This window comes from Ovis aries, chromosome 23 (assembly GCF_016772045.2).
Source record: "Ovis aries strain OAR_USU_Benz2616 breed Rambouillet chromosome 23, ARS-UI_Ramb_v3.0, whole genome shotgun sequence".
Classification (NCBI taxonomy): domain Eukaryota; kingdom Metazoa; phylum Chordata; class Mammalia; order Artiodactyla; family Bovidae; genus Ovis; species Ovis aries.
Window position 1 is genome coordinate 30,895,632 of NC_056076.1, and position 27,922 is coordinate 30,923,553.

At 36.7% G+C, this 27,922-nt stretch overlaps 1 protein-coding gene and 1 long non-coding RNA gene across 5 annotated transcripts in view; one reads left to right on the forward strand and one right to left on the reverse strand.

Annotated features, from left to right (window-relative positions):
- The window catches only part of TAF4B (TATA-box binding protein associated factor 4b), a 103,740-nt gene that overhangs the window by 24,493 nt on the left and 51,325 nt on the right, over nucleotides 1-27,922 (reverse strand). For all 4 annotated transcript variants that reach the window (XM_004020461.5, XM_042239177.2, XM_060405386.1 and 1 more), the window contains 5 exons: nucleotides 27,267-27,436; nucleotides 22,847-22,977; nucleotides 18,355-18,480; nucleotides 13,553-13,609; nucleotides 2,500-2,610 (listed from right to left, as the gene is read on the reverse strand). In XM_004020461.5, the coding sequence (XP_004020510.1) occupies nucleotides 2,500-2,610; nucleotides 13,553-13,609; nucleotides 18,355-18,480; nucleotides 22,847-22,977; nucleotides 27,267-27,436 (595 nt within the window). The remainder of the gene's footprint in view (nucleotides 1-2,499; nucleotides 2,611-13,552; nucleotides 13,610-18,354; nucleotides 18,481-22,846; nucleotides 22,978-27,266; nucleotides 27,437-27,922) is intronic.
- Nucleotides 165-27,895, forward strand: LOC121817708 (uncharacterized). The gene is made up of 5 exons (XR_006057734.2): nucleotides 165-219; nucleotides 1,159-1,220; nucleotides 14,227-14,312; nucleotides 26,725-26,780; nucleotides 27,292-27,895. It is a non-coding gene; the product is annotated as an uncharacterized LOC121817708 (long non-coding RNA).

Consider the following 27,922-nt stretch of genomic DNA (forward strand, 5'->3'; position numbering starts at 1 on the left):
AAAAAGATTCAGCAGCAATACATAAATAATCATAAACAGGTATAAATAGTCTATAAACAGTAGACTGGTCCCACGCACTTATATGCAGCTACTAGTCACATGTGCCTATTAAAATTTACATTAACTTTTTAAAGTTAAAATTTCATTTCCTCAATCACAGTAGCCACAGCCCAACTGCTGAACAGCTGCTGGGTAGTTGTTGACGGCAGCTCAGACTCGGTAAGTGTTCATCACAAGAAGTTCTATTAGATAGCACTGGGTCAGACTCAAATACATACGGGAATCTGTATTTGACACAAAACTGTCTGTGATAAAGGTGGCACAACAAATTGGTGGGGAAAGAATTATTGAGGAAACAGTTGGGACAGTCTGCTCTTCTGGACAACGAGGAGGGAGAAAGGGAGTAAAGCTAACGGCAGATCTCACCTATTATTCTGAGCAAATTCTGAATGAGTCAGAGATTTACACTTTAAAGCTGAAATGATAAGAGGACTAACTTGTAAGTCTAATTATTAAGAAAGGGCTTTCCAAACACAATGGAATTCGAGAAGGACAAAAGAAAACGATCGATTTTTTTTTAAATTTAACAAAATACAAACTTTCATATGAATAAAGCCCAGACAAACTGAGAGAAAAGTGAAGAGGGGTGTGGAGTGTTCCATTTTTAAAAATCTATTAAAAAATATAACATGAGGGGTAGAAAATAAATTGAAAGTGTCAATATACCCGTGAAAAAATTGCTCAGTTTCACTTGGAATTTAAACACTATTAAAAATTGCACTTCCAATCATCAGATGGAAAAGATAATCCCCAGGGTTAATGACTGTGTGGAAAAACAGGCATGAATGGATGCAAAACTTCATACAAATCATTCAGGGGGCAATTTAAAAATATTTATCAAAAATGAAAAGCAACAAATAATTTATGGGTAAAATGATATTGAATCTAGGATTGTGTTGAAAATAACCAGAGGAGTAAAAAATCTTACCTTCTTAGTGCAGATATAAATAAAACAAAATTTGGCATAAAATGATAGTAGTTGCATGGGCATGGTAAGTATGTAGGGGATTCATTATACTACTCTATCTTTGAATATGTTTGAATTTTTCCAAAGTTGTTCCTTTCATGCACTCTTTAACCCAGGAATTTCATTTTTAGGAATTCAGCTTATAGATACACTGAACAAGCACAACAGTGGAAGTACAAGGACACTCTCTGAGGTAATAGAAGCATCCGGAAACAACCTAAATTTCCATTAGAGAATCAGCTGAATAAATTGTTTATCTAAACATGGTGATGTAACATACCTTTAAAAAATATGGAGGTAAATTATATGAGAGAGATTATGGAAAAGGGGAAAAGTATCAAGAGCAGAACAATAGATACAATTTGATTGCATTTGATAGAAACAAAATCAAATGTGAATCTGTGAAGGCACATGAGATACACGTCCATATGCATAATAAATTCTATAAGGATATGTGAGAATCTGAAAGGTGGGTACATCTGGTTGGGCAGGGGATGGGGGACTAGAAATCTGGGAGGAGGAAACTCATCTTTTTCAAACATTTTTATACTATGAGTTTTTTTGCATGAGAACGTATTATTCCATTACATTTTTATTAATAAAAAGAACTAGACTTTTAAAATCTTTCCTCTATAGAGATGACTATCATTCATCAGGAACTGTTAATGTTTTGGGTCAGCTGGGAAGAGCTTGGCCCAGATCACATTTAAGTTTTATAGAGCAGAACAGAGGGAGCCACAGTTTCTCTATTACTGACCCAACTCAGGGCTCTTTCTCACTCTTGTATCTTAGCCCCAATGACCAATCTGAAAATCTAGCATTATAGATTAATTAATCTAGAATAATTGCTCTAAAGATGTAAGTAAGATCCTTCCTTGGTGTTAATCAAATAGTTAATGATATTTATTGAATATATATTAATATGTACCTGGTCCTGTGGATTCAAAGGAAAAGGATTACAGTCTTGCTCAAGAAGTTCATAATCTCTCATAATAAACCAAAGAGAAAATATTCATGTGAGGAGCAGAGAACGGTTACTGCCATGCAAACACATTACATGCAGAGAAAAAGAGAAGTTAGTGTGGGTATGCAGAATCAGGGTCATGGTAGAAAAAAGAGGGTAGACTTGATCTTAACAGATGAGCTGGATTTAGACACCCAGCGAGGAGAAAATTATATTAAACTGCCTGGAAGAATGTACAGGAAAAAACCGAGATAGTGAAACTCAGTATGACCAGTGGTGGGGGACGGGAAGAAGTATAAAACAAGTAGTAAGTTGGAGGAAAGTTCAAGGTGATACATATTTTTAAGAACAAGCAAAAATTAAGATTTTATAAAATAGGCAAAGGAGAGCTTTAACAAGCATTTGGCAGCAACAGTGTGCACGGTAGAGTAAATTATCTGCATTCTCTGCTTCCTTTAGGCCTGCTTTTCTGACATGACAAATAAAAGGACAAACACTGTTTCCATACCTCACTTCCAGACCCGGACTCTAGTGGTCTCTTCTTTCTTGGTCCAATAGCTGCAAGAGCTGTGAGATTAGCATCTCTCTGCTGTATCTGTGCGAGCTCCAACTGTTGTAACTGGAAGACAGAATTAAAAAAAAAAAAAAAAATCGGTGTTTACACACAGCCATGCTCAGGGACGGGGGAGCCTGTTGGGCTGCCGTCTATGGGGTTCCTGCGGAGTCGGACACGACTGAAGCGACTTGGCAGCAGCAGCAGCATGCTCAGAGAGGGGAAAGAAACTGACCACTAAGCCCACTTCTCTGTTCTTTCCCAAATACGTGACAGTGCAAAATAAATATCAGATCAAAATAAATAACAGATTTCCCTAACAGCCAAGTGTATATCATATTCTGATTCCTTTCCTCTGATAAACTCCTTAGTCCTGAATCTCTAAACAGAAGAGGCAGAATTTAGGTAAGGAAGAAGTATAGAATAGAACAGAAGAAAGACATCTTAGAGCTTAATCTCTCCTTAAGTTTAAGCACAGATAAGAAATGCCTATCGAGTAAGTTGAACTGTAAATTGGACTGAAAGCGGCCAAACTACAGTCAAACTTTTCAGATTAAAAGTGAATTACAGTTGACCCTTGAACAATGAATGTGGGGTTAGAGGTGCTGACTACCTATGCAGCAGAAAATTTACATAAAACTTATAGGTGGTGTTCCATATACCTTATAACTAACATATAACTAAAATAAGGAATCTGCCTGCGAGCAGGAGACGGGGTTCTAACTCTGGGTCAGGAAGACACTCTGGAGAAGGGAATGGCTCCCCACTCCAGTATTCTTGCCTGGAGAATTCCATGGACGGAGGAGTCTGGCAGGATACAGGCTATGGGGTCGCAAAGAGTTGGACATGACTGAGCAACTAATACACAACACATAATTAAATTTACATACAACTTATAGAGGTTTCTGCATATGTACGTATCCATTAACTCAATGAACTGCAAGTCATGTAGTACTAGGTAGTCAGTGAAAAAAATATACATTTAAGCATAGTTCAAATCTGTGTTGTTCAAAGGTCAACTGTACTTAAAAACAGTTTTATGTATTATAGGAAATAGTTCGTAAATATATGATTTACAAAGCACTTCCTTAAAATTAATTCATTTAACCCTTACAATCACATTGAAAGGTATATGTTGTTATAACAACATGAAAAGTATACATGTACTTTTTTTTTAAACTAAGGGAGACAGTGAGGCTTTGAAGAGGTTGGGAAAACATCATAAAGGTCACACAAATAATAAGTGATTAAAAACAGAACTCAGAGCCATAAAAACCTTTTCAATATATCACATTTTTTATGGATTTACTCTATATTTATCTTCACGTGAAAAATTGAAAGTGAGTCAGTACTGTTTTGATGTACTGCTATCACTATGGTTAAACCAGAATGATGAAATCTACAAGGTATAATTTTTTGATATTTGGGCACTAAGCTGTACCTATCAAAGATGTCCTATTAAGGTAAATAACTTTAATATACTAAAATTGAGAAATAAATGCATGAAACACTGCATCATTTCACCAAGGCAAGTGTCAAACAGTATTCTTTTTTTAAAAAAAAAAAAATCAAAATAAAATATCACTACACAGATCCTAGGGCTTTTCCAGAGGAGAAATAATGTTCAATTCCTACCAAAAATCTTGTTACTGTGGAGAAAAAGGGAGAAAGAACTAGGTAGGGATTGCTAGATAAATATTCAAACAAGATCAGACTCCAAGATAGTCAACTGAAGTAACCTACTGGGGAACCATAAATATATCCTGAGAATATTCTTCTAAAAGAGAACTAATCAAATTTTTAACACTAAAAAAAAAAAAAGACCAGATGAAAGCAGGAAAGTTTGGGATGAAGTAGGCCATCTCAGAGAGAGCACTTCAGATTACTTTATAATATCAAAGGAAAGACAAAGAATAAGCCAGGAAGCTATAGGTAACTGAGGCTAACAAAGCAGAAAAGTTTGACTTAAATGAAGAAAGTGAACTAGGAACCACTTCCCTTTTACTCCACAAATTACAGGGCAGAATCTGTCCTTTAAACTATGTATATACGTATATATAAACTGTTAGAAAACTATTATGGGGAGTTGTAAACTATCTTTTATTGAGGCTGGTCTTTTAAATAAAATATACAGTTTTAGAGTTTGACGCTGTCACAATATAGAACTTCAGGGTAACAAAATACAATTTTAGCGAATCTACCCTGCAGCACAAATGAAACGACCAGCTATATTTTACAGTCTTTCCCTGTAGAGAAATGGTATCTGTAAGACAGTCACATCAGTTTTAAAATTGACCTCTGTCATCATATTCCTCTCCCTATAAAAGTAAAACATTTTCTCTCTGCAAATTATACTTTGGTTTTCAGAAATCTCACATACAATGTTTTAGAAAATTTTGCGAAACTCTTAACAAAAATAGAAACTGACCATAGTTTGGTGGGTCCTGTATTTACAATAAACTTTTTTAAACTCAATATATCTTGGCCAGCACAATACACTGTGGATGAAGACATGTAAACTTTCTGTGTGATAAAAGCAGTCACTGAATTAGAGGTTTCCTAGTGGAAACAAGATTGCAAATGACATGATTATTTACACAGAAAATTTCAAGGTAGTTATAAAAAACAAAATTAAAGAACTTCCTAGGACTAATAATGACTTTAAGCAAGGCTACAAGATGCAAGTCAATACACACAATAATCACATTTCTAAATACCATTAAGGTAAAGTCAGAAACTTAAATTTTTTAAAATGTCACTTAAAATAACTTTTCCCCGAATGAAATAAGTGTAAATCTAATACATACAGATACTTGTATGCTATAAACCACAAGATGCAGATGAAAGAAATAAAAGAAAAAAATAGATAAATGGAGAGATACACTGTGTTCATGGACTGTAAGACTTAACAATCCATGGATTTTAAGAAACAGTAAAGGTTCAATTCTCTCCAAACTGACCTTCAGACAACATAATTCCAATAAAAAATTTTTTGTAGATATGTATAAGTTGCTAGTAAAATTTATATGGAAAGTGAAGCCAGAAGCTAAATCAATTTTTGGGGGGGAAAAAAGGGAACAAAATTGGAAGAATTACACCATGCAATTTTAAGAAGTACTTATATAAGGCTATAGTAACCAAAATAATGTGGCATTGACAAATGGGCACAGATTAATGAGACAGGATAGGGAATCGAGAAACAGATTCACATAAACATGGCCAGTTTATTTTTGACCAAGGTGAAAAACAACTCAACTGAGAAAGCAGTTATTTCAACAAATTGAGCAACTGACCATTCATAGGCAAAAAAAAAAAAAAAAAGAATCTTGAACCTCACACATTATACAAAAATTAACCTCAGAATGTAAGCTCTAAATTTTTAACAAAAAGCATAAGGAAAAGCTTTCATGACTTATGGCCCAGCAAAGAATTTTCGGCCATTGACAGCCAAAGCAGGTCTACTTTTTTTTTTTTTTACATATTTGACTTCATAAAAATTAAAAACTTTTGCTTTGTAAAAGACAGTTAATAGAATGAAAGGACACACTACTTTTCTCTTCAATTTATATGCTTTTTCTTTTTTTGCCTTATTGTACTAGCAATATAATGTTTCCTAATCTTTAGAAGATAGCATTCAGACTTTTGATCATTAAGATTGGTATTAGTGGGAGGGTTTTAACAGAGGTCCTATATCAGACTGAGGAAGTCCCTTCTATTTCTACATTGCTTAGAGTTTTATTAATAATGCATGGTGAAATCTGCAAACATAGTTCTGCCTCAGCTGATATGGTCACATGGTTTTTCTTTCTTAGACAATTACTATGTTCAGTTCAGTTGCTCAGTCATGTCCGACTCTTTGCGACCCCATGAACTGCAGCACACCAGGCCTCCCTGTCCATCACCAACTCCCAGAGTCCACCCAAACCCATGTCCATCGAGTTGGTGATGCCATCCAACCATCTCATTCTCTGTTGTCCCCTTCTCCTCCTGCCCTCAATCTTTCCCAGCATCAGGGTCTTTTCCAATGAGTCAACTCTTCGTATGAGGTGGCCAAAGTATTGGAGTTTCAGCTTTAGCATCATTCCTTCCAATGAACACCCAGGACTGATCTCCTTTAGAATGGACTGGTTGGATCTCCTTGCAATCCAAGGGACTCTCAGGAGTCTTCTCCAACACCACAGTTCAAAAGCATCAATTCTTTGGCGCTCAGCTTTCTTCACAGTCCAACTCTCACATCCATACATGACCACAGGAAAACCATAGCCTTGACTAGATGGACCTTTATTGGCAAAGGAATGTCTCTGCTTTTTAATATGCTGTCTAGGTTGGTCATAACTTTTCCCCCAAGGAGTAAGCGTCTTTTAATTTCATGGCTGCAGTCACCATCTGTAGTGATTTTGGAGCCCAGAAAAATAAAGTCGGCCACTCTTTCCACTGTTTCCCCATCTATTTCCCATGAAGTGATGGGACCAGATGCCATGATCTTAGTTTTCTGAATGTTGAGCTTTAAGCCAACTTTTTCACTCTCCTCTTTCACTTTCATCAAGAGGCTTTTTAGTTCTTCCTCACTTTCTGCCATAAGGGTGGTGTCATCTGCATGTCTGAGGTTATTGATATTTCTCCCAGCAATCTTGATTCTAGCTTGTGCTTCCTCCAGACCAGCGTTTCTCATGATATACTCTGCATTTAAGTTAAATAAGCAAGGTGACAATATATAGCCTTGATGTACTCCTTTTCCTATTTGGAACTAGTCTGTTGTTCCATGTCCAGTTCTAACTGTTGCTTCCTGACCTGCATACAGGTTTCTCAAGAGGCAGGTCAGGTGGTCTGATAGTCCCATCTCTTGAAGAATTTTCCACAGTTTATTGTGATCCACACAGTCAAAGCCTTTGGCATACTAATTTTTGAATACTGAACCAGCTTTACCTTCTGGGATAAACTCTTCTTGGTCAAGATGTATTATTTTTAGGTATCACTGGATTTGACTTGCTAATATTTTGGTAAAGATGTTTACACTTATGTTCATGAGGCATACTGATCTATACTGTTGGCTGGTATGCAGATTAGGTCAGGGTCACATATGATAAGCGTGTAGCTCGAGTGGGAACAAGAAATAAACAGAAGAATATGGGGTTGCTTTCCTGAGCTCCTCCCTTTCTACCTCCTCTTCCCAGTAATTCTTGGTTCCTTGGGGCTCACTCCTCTTTTTGCCTCTCTGGCTATAAGGCTGGGGCTTTAGTTACTCCTCTTGGCCATGTAGTTCTGTGACTGTGTCCAAGTCTAGGATCAAGCAGCAAGCATGAAAACAGAAACCGAATTAGAATTAGAGGGGCTATCTTGCTAGTTAGCCTTTATAATTCAACCTCACCCTTCAGGAAAATAGTATATTCCACATAATCTCAACTGGACACTTCCCCCCTTACACTCAAACACAGTTCTTTATATACTGTTGAAAAGAAATATAATGTACTATATTGATATGGACTTACAGAACTTTTGTCCCAGTTCTTACTCTTACATTCTTTTTTTATTCTCAACCTCTAAGGAAACCACTCCCACAACATACACATACAAAATTGGTATGTTAGTTACTTTTTGGAAACAGACATCCATGGTCAATCTCAGGCTTATATTTAAAAGCCTGATGGCATCTTTCTTAAAGGTCTCCATAGGTAATGTTTTTAAGCTACTGGTTTTCCCTCTAATACCTCACCTTTCCCTAAATGATGACAGTTCTGTAATACAAGCAGAGTATGTATTGTTACATTCATTTTAAATACAAGAAAATGGGTAAGTTCAAAGAGGTCAAGTGATTTTCCCACAGAGAAATCGAGACAGTGGTAGACTGAATCTAGCATCCAAGACTCCTGACTCTTATCTCAATGCTCCCTCCGCTATAATACATACATTTTCCTACAAAAGGAAAACATGTCTCTCAAGACACACAGATCCCATATTCAAAATTAAAGATGCATACTCCCTTCTGAAGAAGCTCTAAATAAAAAAGTCTTTTTTTTTTACGTACACCAATCCAGAGATACAACCAATAAAGGTCTCTTGTGAAAATATCCATTAAAAAACCTACTGTAGCTTTCCTGTGTCCAAAAAGAACTAAGTGAATGGTAACTGGATGAGGACTGAACTATGCCAATTCAAGATGCCAATTCTCAGATTCCCCAAATCATAGTATTTACTTTAACCTTCTGTAACTATATAGTCAATGGAAAAAGAGAAGTTATAGATTTCAAAGGTCACCTTCTTTCTCCTCCTGGACCAAGGATTATAAGTGTGGTCTCCAGAGCAGCAGCAGCAGTTGCAAAATCAGTGGAAATTGGTCAGAAATGTGAATTCTCATGCTTCACCCAGGCCTACTGTATCATAGGTGCCTGGGACCCAGCAATCTGTGTTTTAACGAGTCCTCCAGATAATTCTTATGTATACCTAAGTCTGAGAACCACTTAGACTACCAATGCTTTGAAACATGGCAATTCTGTTTCTCTGCTATGTATACAAGTTCTTTATAACTTGTCCTTTTAAGAACACCTTCTCCATACTACATTAATTTGATTGCTAGAATGTACTTTTAATGACAAATTTCATTTTGCCCTGTTCAGTGTTCCATGAATTTTTACTCCTGTAGAACTACCATAAAGTTTAAACACAAGTTGCTATAATTTAACAGTTAGCCTTTACCATCACATTTCATTGACTCCATATCTTTTAAAATTTCATTATTAAAAAGTCCCTTACCCTTCTTGTATCTAAATAATATATTTTCTAATCAGTAATGAGTCTTATGAGTCACTATTCTATTTATTGTACAATAATGTTTTATGGAGAATTATATTTCTTATAGTTCTTATATCTTATACAAACAAAAATCCCAAGTACTTCAGGCTACTGTTATGCATTTTAATCATTTAATACTTATTTTTGTAGTTTCTAGAGGTAGTACTGTAAAACTAATGTGCCAGTGGCTACATGTCTTGCATTCCTTTTTCTTTCTTCTATTGTCTGATAACAAATGAAAATGGGAATGCTAGGAATTGTTATAAAGAAAATGAGTTCTTTGTCTCACTCTGCACAGATGTACTGAATTCACATTCCCACAAGAGAAAGAAGATATTTAAAAGGAAATAAGGGTCACAATATATATAACAAATGTTTAAGGAGTCAGGGTGTTTGAACTCCAAGGTCAGATGGCGTGTTCCATAGAATTCTGGATAATGTGGTAAGAAAGGAAAACACTGAAGGCTAGATGGTAATATAGGATACACAGTACACATTTCAGACAAGTCTGCAGATGTACTGAACAAAAATGCCCCTGCTTGTTTGAAGTCACAATCTGGCAATTAGTAATCTATTTAAGACCTTTCACAAAAGACAGTGAAATGGAAGAATGTCAGTACTTACATTTTAATAAAAGTATCTAAGGGAATAAAAAAGCCATCACAATTTAAAAGTGGCCATATTTAAAATATAAAGTTGCAATAAAGAGAGAAGACATGTATAATGATGTTTTTCTAGGAAAAAATAGAAAACAGGAAAAAGATGGCCCCGAAGTTGGAATCAGAATTCAAGAGGGAAGGGATATAGGGATACATTTATTCTTATGGCTGATTTGCATTGTTGTATGGCAGACACCCACACAACACTGTAAAGCAACTATCCTCCAATAAAAATAAATTTAAAGAAAGTTTGATATCCACAGACATTTTAGCCGGACAACAAGGTTTTCAAATAGACAGATAACCTGTCAGGTCAATAAGAACAGAATGTATCAGGAGCTACTTCACTGGATTGCGATTAAGCTGAAGGCAAACCCAAAGGCAGCACTGGATCTTACTTGGGGCATATGAGATCTAGTTTCCCCAACCAGGGATCGATCCCAGGCCCCTGGAAGATGGGAGCGTAGGGTCTTGGCTACTGGACCACCAGGGAAGTACCCAGTTTACTTTTTTTTAACGTGCTGAATGAGAATGACAAAATTGGAAGACATCAACAGGAAGGATGAAAAGAAATTAGACATCTTTATAAAAACCTGCTCAGTTGAACACAGTTTGTCAAGAAGGAATGCATAGATTCTAAAACAGTATTAGAGACAAGAAAACCAAGGGGAGAAATGACCAAGATCACAAGTCTAGCCCTTAACAACTAAAAGCAATCATGAAGTATAAGCCTATGTACAAACGGGACTCAAGCTGTGATTTAATATTTATATGACAGACATCATTGCTGAAACATTTCTCAGGATCAATAAAGCCTACAGCTTCTTTAAATAGTTCTTTGGAGTTTTATATTTGTAAGATACGGTCATTAATCTATTTCCTGTGCCCAGCTTGGTAGGTAGGTAATTACCTGGAAAAGGAGAACAAACCAGTTTTAATTAAGAAACTGGAAGGCATCTGTACCAATTTTCGTGACTGGACAGTGAAAACTTCCTAAACAGCTGAATACCAAAACATTACAAACCAAAGCTTTATGGTTTATACCAATGTGATAACAATTAGCATATTCCAAATGATAACCTTACAAATTACCATATAACAATTCAACTTTATCAGACAGGGTCAATGATTATTGCAACCAAACAAAATACGGTGTTTTGCTATATTTAAAATGGATAAACAACAAGGACCTAGTGAAGAGCACATGGAACTCGGTTATGTGGCAGCCTTGATGCAAGGGGAGTTGGGGGAAAATGGATACATGTTTATGTATAGCTGAGTCCCTTTGCTGTCCACTGAAACTAACACAACATTGTTAACTGGCTATATCACCAATACAAAATGAAAGTTTTTTCTTAAAAAAATATGGTATATTTGATTCTAAACTAGAGGCCCTAAGAATATTAGTTATCAAGAGCTCTAGGGGGCAAAGGGATGACAAAAATGACAATATTTTACTTTCATTAAACATTTGCAATGAATACAGGGTGGCCCTGTTCTTGGAACTGAGCCAATGTATTTGATTCTTTTTTTAATCAAAGACGATTTAGAATAGGAAGCAACCAGAAAACTTTCCAAATATTTTGGAAAGAAAATATATGGTCTTTTAAATCTTGCTAGGAAAAAGAAATAAATGGAGCTGCAAAAAGAATGGGGAGAAAAAAGAACAGGTTTGCCACCACCTGCTCTCATGGAGAACTTTTTTCCCCTTCGTATTTGCTCTTAGACTTTTTTTTGAAAAATCCTATCCAACTATTCATCCCTCAGGGAATTTAACACACACACACACACACAATTAAAAGAAAAACCAACCAACCAACCAAAACCATTCCATATAAACCTGAAGGAAAATTTAATCTAATTATCCAGATGTTTGAAGGTTTATGAAGGAAGAATAGACAGGATAAGGCCTTTAATGATAAAAGGGTAAGATTTCTGATACATATTTTCCAAAAGTGGCTGGAATCGGAAGCAAGATAAGCATCTAATCAGTCCTAATGAAAACAAAGAGGACCACTCATGATTCAAAGCAACCACAGAGTGCCCATCCCCACATAATCCACCATCAAGCCAGGCTTACTGAAAGGGTATAGGTATAGTTCTTGTGGTTCCTTTTCTCAGGTGATATTTTTAGGTTAATTTTCCACTCGAAAGAAATGAGTACCAGAAATCTTTTTGTTGTTGAAATAAAATGATTCTGGTTTCAAATCATTTTTAATGTCTTCCTTTCATAGTTCTCTTCACCCTAATCCAGAAACTCCTCCATCCAGAGTTCAGGTTTTCTTCCTTTTCTGTTTTAGTGAAAACACACCACATTGATTGTAAGGATCTTACTAGATTTCCATTTGTTTTGCCTCAGCTCCTACATTAATCCAAACAATAAGGGCCCTTAAAACATTCATAAATAACCTGCTGCTGCTGGCACCTAGGAGCCGAGTGCAGCAATGTTAAGCAACAACAAATTTCATAGTTCAAGAGGCACAGTTAAGGAAAAGGGTTGCTCAGGAAATCACGCTTATTTAGCACAAAGATCCTTAAAAATTGCATGAAATCAGTCAAGTAACTATAGAAACCAATTTCTTCAGCTCCATATCACACGTCTCACACCTCAATTGTCTTTATTATCATCTGCTGTCAGATCCTTAATCAGAAATGTGAACAGGCTTGATGATTTATTCAGCAGGGAAAAGAATCTGTAGGTCAAGTGAAAAATTTCACACACACACACACACACCCACCCACCCTTCCACACACACTCCATCTTCAACCTTAGGTACTTTCATTTCCTTCTGTTCTCAGCAGCTCTGGGGGCAACTCCAGTGAGATCCAATATTAAGGCTCAATTAAAATAAGCTCCAATTAGTGGAGCTTTTTTCTCTGGGGCTAGAAAAGTCAGGAAATGGATATTGGGAAATGTAAAAAGTCAGCTACTGAGAGGAGGCTGCAGACATAAATGAACTTATTTGTTGATTTCTACAGTTGCTATGCAGAGGCCTCTGGGAGTAAAAGCTTAACCAGTCTAAGCTATAAACTAAAACCCCTGCAGCTAAACATGAACTGTGTGAAACAAGGGCTCCATTCCAGAACAGAAAACTGCTGGGCCCAGAAAATTAAAAGCCAGAGGCGTTTTCCATTTAAAACTAAATCCCAGTACCACCTCCCAGCCAAAGAATTATAAGCAGTATCAGATTTACAAAACGAACAATTACCCTGGAAAAATGTAGCCTATTGTACAGTCCCAGATGCTAAATCTCAGAAGTTTCTTTTTTTCTTTTTTTTTTTTTCTTAATCCCACATTATATTCCTCCAACTGGGCTGCTGGAGTTTACAAAGAGCCATTTCTAGACAGGCCTAAGCCTTGAAAATAAATTTTAAAAAGAGAGCACATAACTCATTGACCTCATTTGAAGCACTGCCCTTGCCTTCAGCAGTTCCTGTCCTTCCCCAAGGCTTCGGCAAATGGTATGCAACAGCAAAATAAACCCTGACCTAATTGCCAGGAGAGAGCTGCCAACCTTCCCTTCAACACAAAGACAAGCATGGTAACTTGAAAGTCCTACCTCTTTGGCTTTCTGCTTTAATCTCAGCTGTTCTGGATCTTCTTTATTGGAACGACTCTATCAAAGGAAAAGAAAATTTTAATAGAAATTACTAGCATCTAAACACCATAGTTGCCGTTAAATATTTAATAAATGACAATTTTCTCTTGTGATTGAAAACCTTAGCTCTGGGGGAAAATGCCTCAATCCAGTCCCGTGCTCCCCCTACCTCCTCCCACCCCTTCATCTGGGCTGGCTGCTGCAGTTCTAGCCTGGAGGAAGTTTATACAGAAAATGATGCTAACAATGTCGGTCAGGTCCAGTTGAGGCATGACGTTGTTCTTGTTGGAACACTAAAAACTGAAAAATGGATGGTATAGAGGAAGGAAAGCAAAGGAGGATAACTGTTGGCTTAAATGGATGAAAACAATCAACACTGGCTAATCCTCAGGTGAAGCCATTTTGGTAAAACATATGGTATTTCAAAGACTATTAAAATCAAGAAACTGACAGACTGAACTGAATTTCTCTCTCTTCAAAAGTGTAATTTTTAAGAATTAAGGAAGAAATACATCCCAGTGTTTTCACTAGAGTATGTTATCTTCTTTGGATTCCCTGTTGCACTTAGTTGAATGCTGTGCCCAAGTAAAAGTTCAAAAACTGTTTATTGAATGTTTCTTTCCATGCTAATTCAGTTCAACGCTCCAAAAATGAGTAATTTTGGAAGACTTCTAAAAGAAGAGAGCTACCTTCTACATGTAATGCTATGATGGATCAAAAGGTAAGGAAGGAATTTCATTTTTGACACCATGGACATTCGTCTGCTGAAAAAGACGCTATGGACAGGTGTATCCTTTTTCTCATTCTAACAAAATTACTTAATTCCTTATAAATCTGAATATTTATTCTATAAAATGAAACATTAGCTAACTAAAGGTAGGCTAACAAAATAAAAGCTAAATGTATTTTCCTAATTTGATAGAATTTTGTTAAAGGAAAACACCAGAAACTGTTTAGATTGAGTGCCTTCCAATTTTAAACACCTTAATACTTAGTCTAATACTTAGACTTAATACTAAGTCTAATAGAACAACTTCACTCCAACTGAAACTAAGAAAACTCCTTTATTATTATATTTACATTAGGAGAGAATGAGTATGTGTATGTATGTATTCACACAGAAACGTGTGTATATGTGTGCGTGTTCATGTTTGTGTATATAATGCTTTGCCTCAGTATAAAACGGGCACATTTTGTTATCAAGTCCTTGTCAGTCAACCAACGTTTACTGACTACCCATAGTATGTACCCTACTTGACCTGTCACTGTTCTAGGCCTTGGAGATACAGAAATGAGATGACAAGACAAAGTCCCTGCCTAAGAAGATGAAAATAATAAAATTTACAGAAATTAAACACAGCTGTGAAACATAAAAATATTTATGATGGGGAAAAATAAAAAATGACTGAGAATGGTAAGTGCTATAAAGAAAACAGGATCATGTGATTGAAGCGGGGGAGTACTTCTACAGCCAGAATGGGATGGAATCCATCGCTAAGGAGTGAAAACTGAGTAGAGATCTGAATGACAAGCAGGAGGCAGCCACACAAAGATCTGAGGGAAAACACCCCAAGCAGAAGGCAGAAGTCACTGCAGAAGCCAAACAATGGGAACGTGGTTGCACACTTGAGGAACAAAGGAGGCTGCTGTGGCTGGATACCAGGGGCCACCTTGCAGGCCACGGTAAGGAGTTGGGGTTTGAGTCTTCTTATAAAAAGCAACTGGAGGATTTGAAGCACAGGTGTGAGACGCCACCGACAAGACACTTTTGAAAGGCCCCTGGAGGCCGTGTACAGGGTGCACTGAAGGGACCCAAGACTGGAGGCACAGAAACACAGAGCAATTAGGAGGCTGTTCTAAGACAACTGTTGTGAATACAAGACTGGGACAGAGATGAGGATGATTTGAGCCGGCATCAGAGCAGAGAAGGTGACAATAAATAATTAGATTGAAACATATGTTGGGGGCAGAGCCAACCACATTTACAGGACTGGACACAGGGTGTGAAGTAAAGAGAGGAGTCAGGGATGACGCCTAGGACTCTGGTCTAAGTAACTGGAAGGATAATAGTTCCAACTTTCGGAGGAGGTCAAAACTGCACTAGATCTGGGGAAGGGAACTCAGCGATCACTTTTGGATGCCTCATCAGTAGTCTAGGATACAAACTTGGAGCGCAATGAAAGGTCACTGTGACAGGAGCTGAACGAGCCAAGAAGGGAAAATCACAAGGCAAGGTCAGAGAGGGAGGTGGGTGCCTCTTAAAATTTGGTAAGAAGTTTGGATTTTAATTTAAGTGCAAGGGGAAGCCACTGAAGGAATTTTATGCAACAGAGACACACACATGATTTGTTATGAAAACATTATCCTGACAACAGTATGAAAAATGGATTGTAGAAAGAAAAGGATGTTAGTTAGAAGATATTATAAGTGTTCAAGGGCAAGATGACTTAGAGTGGTGACAACAGTGATGAAGAGAGGGTGATGGATACATTTTGGGAACTTAATAGGAAGTGACTGGATGCAGGACAAGAAGAGAAGAAAGGAGTTGATGATGACATCCTAGGTTTCTTGGCTTGAACAGCTGGGTGAGTAACAATGTTGTTTACTGGGTAAGAAAACCTGCAAGACTACAAGGTGAAAAGAAGGGAAAGTGAGAATATAATATACTACATCCAATAAGAACTAAACAAGTATTTAATAGTTTATAACCTTGTTTACAGCACAGTAATTGGAAGTAAAATCCCAATAAACCACCTCGTTACAGAGGCTGCATGTTTGCTTATGACACTCACGGGCTCAGGAAAGAGCATCTGCCTGTCCCAGCTGCCTTTCCCAGTGCAAGAGGGGTCAAGATGGGGACTGAGACTGGGCAGTGAGAAGCTGCCCTGACACATGAAGGTGCAGACCAAAGGCCAAGAAAGAAGGGAGATGAAGGGCTGCAGAGGCTCGCCAAGGCAAGGGCCAGCAGGCATGGTGGCCAATTACATGGGCCATGAAATGAGGGTAGGGATAACAGTGGTAGCAGACGGAAGAGTCAGTCGACATGGCTGCTTGAAAGATTAGTTACGCTGATCAAATAAGTAAATAGCAAATATAAGTAAATATATCAAGGATAATGAGAGCCAAGTTTCTGACTACAGAGTAAATACTTCTAAACATGGAAAGGTTAAGGCTAGGAAGAATCCCAAGATATAAAATAGAGTCAAAGGTATTCATATAAAAAATTATAGTTTTATAATATAAATTTATGGTTTTATAACATATACACACAGAAAAATATTTATTGATCTATGTGTGTTTATACACATATGTACACATATATACATACCATACATATACTTCCTAACTCTGTCTATTTGACAGGGTCTACATGTAATAATGCCCTCTGAGCAAGGAGCACACAGTAGGCTCTAATCTTGTTTCTGGGTATCATCCTCAACCAAAAAAATACAGGGTTCCTGGGAGAAATGACTGATTCTATGGCTGGGGAGGATGAATGAAAGCTGGGCCTGGAGTATCTTGTGCCTGAAAGTAAGGACATGTTCAGTGAATGATGTTAATAAGACAAAAGCAGGTGCCAGCTGCAAGGGTCTCCCACTCAAGAGATCTCAGCATCAGAATAAATCATGACAGTACTAGGTTACAACCTGTTGAATCAAACAGAAATCTGAGAGGCCATACTGTTAAAAATGAGTGAATGAATGAGAGAGAGAAAAGCTCTTCCATAGAAGACAGTACTAACAAATGTGGAAGAGGTGACAAGAATAAAGAATCACCATTTGGCAGCCATTGTAGATGTAGCTGATTCATAGGTATCATCTATAGATGCTAAACTTGCTAAGTGGAGTTTGATAAGGTATGGGATTATTGGTACAATCCTATAATACCTTTCTACAAAAAACTAATTGATTACAAAGGGGAAAAGGGCAAGTTTAAAATAGAGAGAACTGATCAAGTTTGCCTTTTGAAAGAATCAGCTGAGAAGAATGCAGCATCATTTCTATGTATGTATAACCACCAAGAATGCATGACCTAAATCAAATCGCAAGGAAACACAAGATGAACTTCGGTTCAGAGTCACCTACAGAAGGAAAGGCCTGTACTCTTGAAACCTGTCAAAGACATGAAAGGAAAAGGGTGAGGAGATCTGAAAGAAGGCGTCTGAAAAGAGATGACAACTGAACAGACACATATAACTGAATGGGAAAATGGACCTTGAAGGAAAAAGATTTGGGACAGCTGGTGAAATCTGGCTGGGGTCTAAGGACTTAGATGGTTATGTCATGTTAGTCACATCCTGACATGGAAGGTTATACAGGAGAATGTCCCTGATTTTCCAAACACACGCTAGAATGTTCAGGAGTGATGATGAGATGTCATGTCTAAAGCTTGCTTTCAAAGGTTCAGAGAAAGACTAGAGAAAACAGTACGAGAAACCTCTGAATTGAAAGAGAAAAAGAACAGAAGAAAAGAAAAATGATGATGGGAGTGTGTACCTGTTTCCAAAAACAGTGGAGATGGAGCAAGTACACTAAAATCTTAAAAATGGGAACCTCAACGGAAAAGGAGATGTGTTGTTCTGGCAACCTTTCTATAAGCATGGATGATTTCAAAATAAATAAACTTTTAAAAACTACTCCATTTTAAGAAATCCTTCAGAGACAGCTAATGGCCAAACAAAACCAAGACAGTCAACCAATGATAAAGCTGATTCTGACCTCCTTGCCAAGCCATGTTCACTCATACATCACAAAGGATCTTACCTTGGCTGCTTTAAGTAACATTTCTCTTTCTTCTAAATCCTTTCTCTGCTTCTCCAGTTGATCTAGCTTTTCAAGAAATTTGAGCTGTGATCTGGTGTCATTAGACAGGATGTAATTTTCACTTGCCTGGGGGAAAAAAAGAGTCTTCTGATGATCCAAGGCAACACACTCTACATTAGGTCTTGTTATAAATCAACTGAAGACAGTTACACCAAGATACATAGGGAGGTAAATTTTCAGGAGGTAATGTTATTTCTGCTAAACAAAGCAAGTATGTTAATCATTCTTAAAATCTGAGAGGCAATTTAAAAAGAAGTTTGAAAGTCCCTCAGTCATGCCCAACTCTTTGCAATCCCACAGACTGTAGCCCTCCAGGCTCCTCTGTCTATGGAAGTCTCCAGGCAAGAATACGGGGGTGGGTTGCCATTCCCTCCTGCAGTGGATCTTCCTGACCCAGGGATGGAATCTGGGTCTCCTAAATTGCAGGCAGATTCTTTACTGTCTGAACCACTAGAGAAGCCCTCATTCTTAAAATGTGAGAGGCGATTAAGCAAAAATTTCAAAGAGCTTTCCTAGTAAGCTTCGTCCAGAGGGGAGGAAAAAGGAATTAGCCCAGCAGATACTGATAATAGGAATAGAAAGCAAAACAGTGTATTGTTTACCTATCATCTAAATCTTTTTAGTTAAACTGTCAATCCCATCAGACTTTAATGATTAATTAAATCTGAGGCCCATAAAAGATAAAAATAAATAATCACTTCCCTGAAAAATATACCAAAGATGAAAGTTATTATCTCTGCTTCTATTGCTGAATTGGTCTAACTTTGACAAGCAAATGCAACTTCTATCAAAAGACAACATAAGATCAAATGGCAAACAAAATCCTAAACACTGTGCAACTTCTATCAAAAGACAACATAAGATCAAATGGCAAACATTAAAATCCTAAACACTGCTGTGAGGATTTCCTTAAGCTATGGACTTGGGCAGAAACTTGCATAAATCAGAGTCATAACAAGAAGTGTAATTATTCATCTTCAATGTTCCATAAAAGGATAAAGTTTACAGTTTCATTTATTCTGATATGCTAAACTATAAAACAGTGCTTTACAATCTAAATACTTTGTTATTTTCTTCATCTGATATGACTACCCGTCTCTCTGAATATTAATACATATATGCTTGTGGGGGTGGGGAGTGACTTCCTGGCATCTATTCATCTCAGTGATTCAGACATCTAAGCTATAGGAGGGAGACTGTATAACAGGAAAACTGAATGTTTTTAAACATTTAGTCCAACAGTCAGTGCCTGGCTTGGAAATCTGGTTACAGTACCATTCCCATCTTTGTTTTATCCCATGCTCATGGATGATTCAATTAACTGGGGCTGAGAGATTTCATATGCCCAAGATTCTTTTTAAATTAAATTTTTATTGTTGGTATTTAACTGGATCAAAGGAGTATTACATAGTATAACGAACAAGGATGTATTAGTGCTACTTATTTTACTTTCTGTTTAATACAAAGAAGAATTCTCAAATGTTTTTTAAAGTTAAATAAAATACAAGATAGAATATGGAATACATTATGGGCCAACCATACAGGCATAAACAAAATAACCAGTGGTTTCTTAAATACTTCATTTTTACCATTTTTGTGTTCACACACTCTGGAGATAGTTTACTGAGAGGATTTAATTTAAAAGGACAACAAATGCTAAATTAAAAAGGGGCACAGACTTTCTAAATTTGAACCCAATCTCATTTCCATGCTAAGATTCCTTCTCTCTCTCACTCTCTTCCAGCTCAGTGAAACTACTCTTGCTTAATGCATTCTTCCTTTACTCTTCCAGATCCTAAACAAATCAGTGTCTTCCCTATTTCTACTGAGTCTCTAACTTTATCTAAATAACAGTAACCCCAATGTTATCATGATCTCTCCTGTCTGTCCAGCTGGTCTAACTGAAGTCTTCTTGGATCACAGAGGAGGGTGGTTTAGTAATGAAAATACAAGGATTCAGACCAAATGATAACATCATCAAGTGAATCCCATCTAAAGAAAGCACTACAGCCCCTTTCAGCTGTAAAACACTGAAGCTTTTCCACAGCCACTGGCACTAGAAGACTCTAATATATCTTCAGTGGGGAAAAACCTGGCAGCAAGATCAGAAGCTTTGCATCACATGTGTTTTACTTTCTACTTCTTTATTTAAATTTCAACTTATAACTATGATTAGTTAGAGATTTATATCTAACCAGGTGAAAGATTATCGAAAGTAGATGGATTTCAAATAGAAAGAGATGGCGGGATTTTGCTTTTAATAAAAATAGCTCATTGTTATGAAATTCATGGAGTAAATTTTCCCACACAGATAAAAACAAATCCTATCAGGATGAACTGAAATATAAGGACAAGGCTCAATCTGTGACACAAAAGTTATTATAATCAGAGTCCACAAACTAAGTATAATTCTGAATTAGATTGAAAAATAATTAAATGATTATCATTTGCATTTAAAGAAGGATGATCATGTAGCTGCCTTTCTATATGCATGAACTCACACAGTGGCATTAGGTATATTAAAGAGTAAGTGTGGAGAAAGGCAGAAGAGAGAAAAATCAATCAGGATAGACAATATTAAGGCAGAAAGTTAAGGCGGTATTAGCTTAAAGCTAAGTTACTGAGTTTCTAAGTGGAGTAGATACTATCCATTTTGCCTGGGGCAACTAAATCCTTGGAATATGTGCTGCTGACATACCTTACAAGAACTACTCCATCTGAAGGTTATATATAATAAAGCTTTGGATGGTATTTGGGATAGTAAACATTACACTGGAAATAAATGGAAACCATTCCATTACAATCAATCATTGGAAAAATTCTATCCCATACTAAATGTACATGCTACATTTTGTACAGAAACTGTCTGCTGTAAATGAAAGTACACTCATGTATCTCTGAAACAACAGGGTGAGGAAAAGGGGAGAATTCAGACAGAGACAGTTTTACAACAGTAGTTGAAGTCTTTAATACCTTACTTTCAATACTGGATTGAATAGTTAGACAGAATATCAATATGAAAACAGAGGACTAACACTATAAACCAACTAGATCTAGCAGACATACTGAACACTCCTCCCCAACAACAGCAGGATATACATTCTTCTCAAGTGCACACAGAATAGCCTCTAAGGAAGATCATATGTTAGGCCACAAAACAAGCCTCACTACATTTAAACTGACTGAATTGTGCTAAGAATATTCTCTGACAACAATGGGATGAAGCTAGAAATCAACAGAAAGAACACTGGAAATTTCACAAATACGTGGAAATAAAACAACATACTTTTAAATAACCAACAGATAAAAGAAGTCTCAAGGGAAATTAGAAAATAACTAAGAGATAACTGAAAACAAAAACACAATGTACCAAAACTTTTTGAATGCAGCAAAAGCAGCGTTTAGAGGGAATTTTATAGCAATAAAGAAATGCCTACATTAAAAGAGGAGATTGTAAATAAGTAACCAACCTTATACCTTCAGGAAACAAAATGAGAAAAGAAAGTAGGATCATTATCACTGACCTTACAAAAATAAAAAGGATTACCAGATAATATTATGAACAATGGTATGCCAATAAATTAAAGAACCCAAAAGAAATGGACAAATTCCAAAAGTACACAGAAATAAATACTGACATTAGGGGTCTTTTTTTCATTTTTTTCTGAAGCAGAAAGGGGAGAAAATAGAATGACTTCCTCCAGGGAATTTACCATAAGCATAGCTGATACCTCCCTAGATTCCTTTTAACCTATGTCTAGGACATCATGACAATGACCATTCTTGCAAACTCAAAACCTTATAAGGTTACCCATGTACCATGTTGTATAAAATCTAGCTATGAACACTTCTTGATAGGAGAGGAAAGGTTATCTTTTTCTTTTTTAACCCTCATCAACCAATACATTTGTTCTCCATCGAAACCATAATACAAATAAATCTAGTGCTTTCATCCTGATGATGGCAAGGGATTTGGTTCATACCACTAGGAATAAGACAAGGCTATTTGTGTATGTAATTTTTAAAATAAAAGTCCTCAATGCAATCACTTAATTCACTGAAAGAAAATGGGAGTTGCCAGCAGAGTACGGATCACTGAAGAGAACACAGCTACCCAATATATCCTTCTAACACATCCTCCCCTTTCCAGTCAAGAGCTTTAGGAAGAGAAGCCTCAGGCATAACAGATGCGTCTTTCAGTCTACACTAACACAGAAGCTTTGGATACTACCGAAACTCTATTTATTTGTCATGTAAACATATCTAAATAAGGCACATTAGGAATGAGATTTTGATTTTCTACCAATATGAATTATGTCTCAACCATTTCCTTGGAAAATGTACCTAGAATATGAATCCATATCAAAAAGCTACCTTTAACAGAACAAAAAGGAGACAGAAGAGTTTGGTCTTCTCTAATGGTTTCCTTTACCTTGTAAGTGGTCATTCGATGCTGAGCAATTGTCGTCAGCTTTTCTAGAAGGCCTCGTAATCGCTCCTGTGTTGCATGGGAGATCAAGTTCACAGCATCAGAATTAAGTTCCGTAATGTCATGCTTTTTACCTGTGGAAGCAGGGAAAATCCATTACGTGTTTTAGTAGAGGCTGATAATTGAAATAATTAGCACAGCAGGTATTCTGTTCCCCCTGGAAGTCATACCCATTATGAATAAAGGTTTGGAGATTATGATTTTCCTGGTAAAGTCACAACTTCAAAGATCTTAGACATTACATTAATAAAACCTAGCCTGGAGCCTCAGAAAATATAGACATTGTTTCACTTAGCCTCTAGAATCATTCTCCTTGCAAGGTCATTTATAGGACAAAGTTAATAAGAACACAAATCAAGTCTAGTGTTCAGGGAGGAAAATGGTAACTGCAGAAATTAGTGCTGTATTCTGCTAATTTTAGTAATTAAAAAAATAGAAAATTACATTTTGCCCTGTTTGACACTGTTAGCAATTTACAACATTTATTTCCATGAATTCAGATTGTGAGTCTATGTTAATAACTTATCTACACGACACACCTATACTTTTTGTCCAATACCAATCATGCTTACTTTGCACTAACTCATGTTCTATAATTACAAGTTGAAAAGAATTCAAAGCCTCATCATTTTACTTATCAATTTTAAAAACTTCTCTTTCACTATATCTTTTTCTATAAATAAACCAAACTTCTCTTCTTCCTTCTACTAACTAGGAAGAAAGTTTCAGGAAAACAGTTTAGACTACATAGCCCAAAGCAGAAGCTCATTTATAAAACAACCTCATCAGTATTTAAATAGCAGTTCTCCAGCTCAGTGAAACCACCTGTATCATCAGAGATGATAACCCTAAAGATACACGCAATTATGTAATCTCATCTAAATGAGTTTTCTAAGTGCTATTGTGTTTGTTTTTAACATATGCATTTACACAAATTTAAAAATATAATATTTAATTTGCAATCTATCTGAAATGCATTCTTATATACTCAAAGTGTGAATAAGGATTGTAAAAAAAATAAACTTTAATTAAAAAAGCCAACAAATCTTAAATATATTGTTTGATCATAAGAAATGCTGCCATAAGAATTGAACTTTAGTTTAAAACATGGGCTATGTTAAACCAGACAGAAAAAGAATATAAAACGATTCAGCTTCATCTGTACCAAACCTTCAAAATGTAGTTCATTACTTCGTAGCAAAACTGAATTCATCACCAATACATGATTCAAGGAAGGGGAAAAAACTGGAAAGTCAAATCCACTTTACTAAAACATCAGCATAAATAAATAGTGGGGCCTTGTATAGCAGCAATAATACAATTTCAAAACAACCCAGTGGTTAAAATTATAAGTAAACATGGGTATGTAGAGGATGATATGCCAGTTGATACTTTAAGAAAAATGAACATTTAATAATATAGTGTCTGGGAAAAAACTTTGAAGATAACTTCATATGTATAAAACAGAAGCCTAAGTTAAAGAAATAATCTGTATTTCTAAAATACTACAAATAAACAAGTGTTCAGAGTTGCCAACAATTTCAGGGCTTAGTGAACAATCAAATTTTCTAATATCCTCACTAAACTGATGATAAAACATGACAGAATTACAAAGTTAAAGTCTCACTTTAAAATAAAACACTCTCTTTGGTAAAGTCATCATTAACTGATTAAGGAGATCAAGTTGGTAGTCAAAAGCTTACTATGTGATTTTACAGAAAGTCTCTGTAATTTAACTTTGGTAATTGGCAAAAAAAGAAGAACACTGGCATGTTTACTCCCCTACCATATTCAAGTAAGAAAATCTTCCTCCCCAAATTCTTTGGGTTAATTTATAACTCCTGTTATTAAAAAATGATCTTGGTTCTGACCTGTTCTGTGAACATGGAATTTTATTATAAATGAAGAACATTCCTAGAAATATATAACTCCGTTCACTCTATGGTTTTTGTTTTAAAAGCTTAGGTAATTAAAGGGAAGAAGTTTTGCAATTTTCCGTCATATTAAATGACAAGTTTGTGTTTTATCACTAAGAACTGAAAATACAAAGACTTATCCCCAGAATTCTCCCTGAAAGCAGAGGTTAGCAAACTAAATCTGGTCTCTATAGACAGTTTGATGGGAAAACAGTCTTTCCTATTTGTTCATATATTGTCTACAGCTTCTTTTGTAATGTAACAGTAGAGGTGAGCAGTTGCTACACAGACTATATTTGCCCACAAAGTAGCAAACATTTACTATCTGGTCCTCTGCAGGAAAAAAAAAAAACAACCTGTCAATCTCTGTCCTAAAAGATCAAAAATGTTCTTTCAATACTAAAATTTCTCCTATCACACAGTCAAGGTCTAAATCAAGCTAGAAATAAAATTTAGAAGGGGGCAGGGTATTGATAAAATTAAGTACGAATCTACTTGTGCTCCACCAGAGTTCTAAATAATTATGTGGCTAAAAGCTGTTAAAACACCAGCAAATTTCCCAAGCCATCACAGAAAGGTATGTGCTTAGGCTTAATCCCAAATTAAGGAAACGGCCCCTGCACAGTACAAAACAGAATGCAATGAAGAAAACGAAAGAGAAGGAAAGAGAGGGGGAGAAGAAAGAGGGAGAGGGAGGGCTGGAGAGGACAGCAGTCAAAACACAAGCAAACTGCAAACAAACATTTTACAATTAACTTTTCTGAATTCCAATTCTTTTAAACTAACGTAAATTCTGAAAGTGAAAGATGAGAGTGAAAAAAGTGTTGGCTTAAAGCTCAACATTCAGAAAACTAAGATCATGGCATCTGGTTCCATCACTTCATGGCAAATAGATGGGGAAACAGTGGAAACAGTGGCTGACTTTGTTTTTCTGGGCTCCAAAACCACTGCAGATGGTAACTGCAGCCATGAAATTAAAAGACGCTTACTCCTTGGAAGCAAAGTTATGACCAACCTAGACAACATATTCAAAAGCAGAGACATTACTTTGTCAACAAAGGTCCGTCTAGTCAAGGCTATGGTTTTTCCAGTGGTCATGTATGGATGTGAGAGTTGGACTATAAAGAAAGCTGAGAGCTGAAGAATCGGTGCTTTTGAACTGTGGTGTTGGAGAAGACTCTTGAGAGTCCCTTGGACTGCAAGGAGATCCAACCAGTCCATCCTAAAGGAGATCAGTCCTGGGTGTTCACTGGAAGGACTGATGTTGAAGCTGAAACTCCAATACTTTGGCTGCCTCATGCAAAGAGTTGACTCATTGGAAAAGACCCTGATGCTGGGAAAGATTGAGGGCAGGAGGAGAAGGGGACAACAGAGAATGAGATGGTTGGATGGCATCACCAACTCGATGGACATGGGTTTGGGTGGACCCCGGGAGTTGGTGATGGACAGGGAGGCCTGGCATGCTGTGATTCATGGGATTGCAAAGAGTTGGACACGACTGAGCGACTGAACTGAACTGAACTGAAATCCTACTTTTTCAAAATAAAAGGACAGCATATACTGAGGTGAAACAAGTGATAATTTGTACAGCATACAGTAGGAGCTCAAATATTTACTGAGTAATTTTTAAGTAGACTTAGAATATGTAACAGCAATGCATTTTATAGTCCTTAAATATACCATAGATGTATCAAACATCTGAAACTTTCACAGTTTTGTGTGAAGCCTTCAACACAGAGTGCAAAGGTTCTTACTCAAGCATACTAAAAGGTCACTGGTGCTGGCCCCTCAAGTTGGACACGGGTGAAGGAGGAGAGTTAGTCTGTGGCAAGCCCCTGGGTCAGGACACAAGAAATGAGAAGACACACACACAACAATCTCTCTTGAATTTGTCTCTTTTCTCAGTTACTGCTGTGAGTCTGCTATTAACAACAAAAATGTTTGGCTCCAGAATAAAACAGGTATGTTCTCTACCATTTCGTTTCATATACTTCAGGCCATCTAACAACTACTGGCCAGAGAGAACCCTGATATTCTAGTTTCACTCTTTTATTGTAAGGATGGGTTTGAGTTTCAGGGTGGAGATGAGGAAAAAGGGACTTAATCTCATTGACTATTTCTTTGTTTCATAAACACAAATTTGTAACATAAATTACATGCCTAAAGGCCAACCAAGGAAGAAAAGCACAGAAAAAAAAATATACCATAAGTATATTTATATACTTATGATATTAACTACTACCTATACCAGAAACCACAGGTTATATAATTTGTTACTTTAATAATTTTTAAAATAAAATACTTCTTCTGTAACACCCATGAAATCTTGATTACTTCCAGAGCTTTTGTTAAGCTTCAGTTTCCAGAAAAACCAACCCAGGCTATCTAACTCTTGGTAACATTTTCCTTGGATCAGACATTCTTATCAGGTCAATAATCACACTTACCAATGTCTAAAATTCGCTTTTGTAGAGCTCCAATGAAAAGGAACGGTTCATCTTTACAGGACTGAACGAGTGTGCCAACCAATTCAGAGTTTGTTGCTAAGATGCAGGCGTTTTCTTCACTGAGGTTGACCCCTGCCATGGAAGTCACATCATTGATGTCATCTTCATCTCTAATAGAAAAAAAAAAAGGAAAGCTTTTTGGTGGTGGTGGTGGTATGTGAACGAGTGATTTCAAAGTGCAAGGAAGTGCTGATCTCTCCTTATAACTAAAGACATTATCTTACTTAATTTATCCAAGCCAGAGAAGAAGTGAGGCATGGCTATCCCTCTCCGTCAGTCTTTAAAATTAATTGGTATCTCTAACCACTAGTACATTTAATATCAGAAAGATGGATCACAGACACCTGTCTCCTGGTACCCATTTCTCCCTCTCGTAGTTTAGTAAATAGGGTGCACTAAGAGGGATTTGGTCCAGTGCTCTGTGACAAACTAGAGGGGTGGGAGAGAGGCTTGCGGCAGGGACAGGATACCCATGGCCAATTCACGTTGATGTATGGCAGATGTCAATGCAATATTGTGGAAAAACTGTCCTCCAATTAAAATAAATAATTTTTTTCAAAAAACAGGGATTTGGAAGTTAGTCTAGGTTATCCACA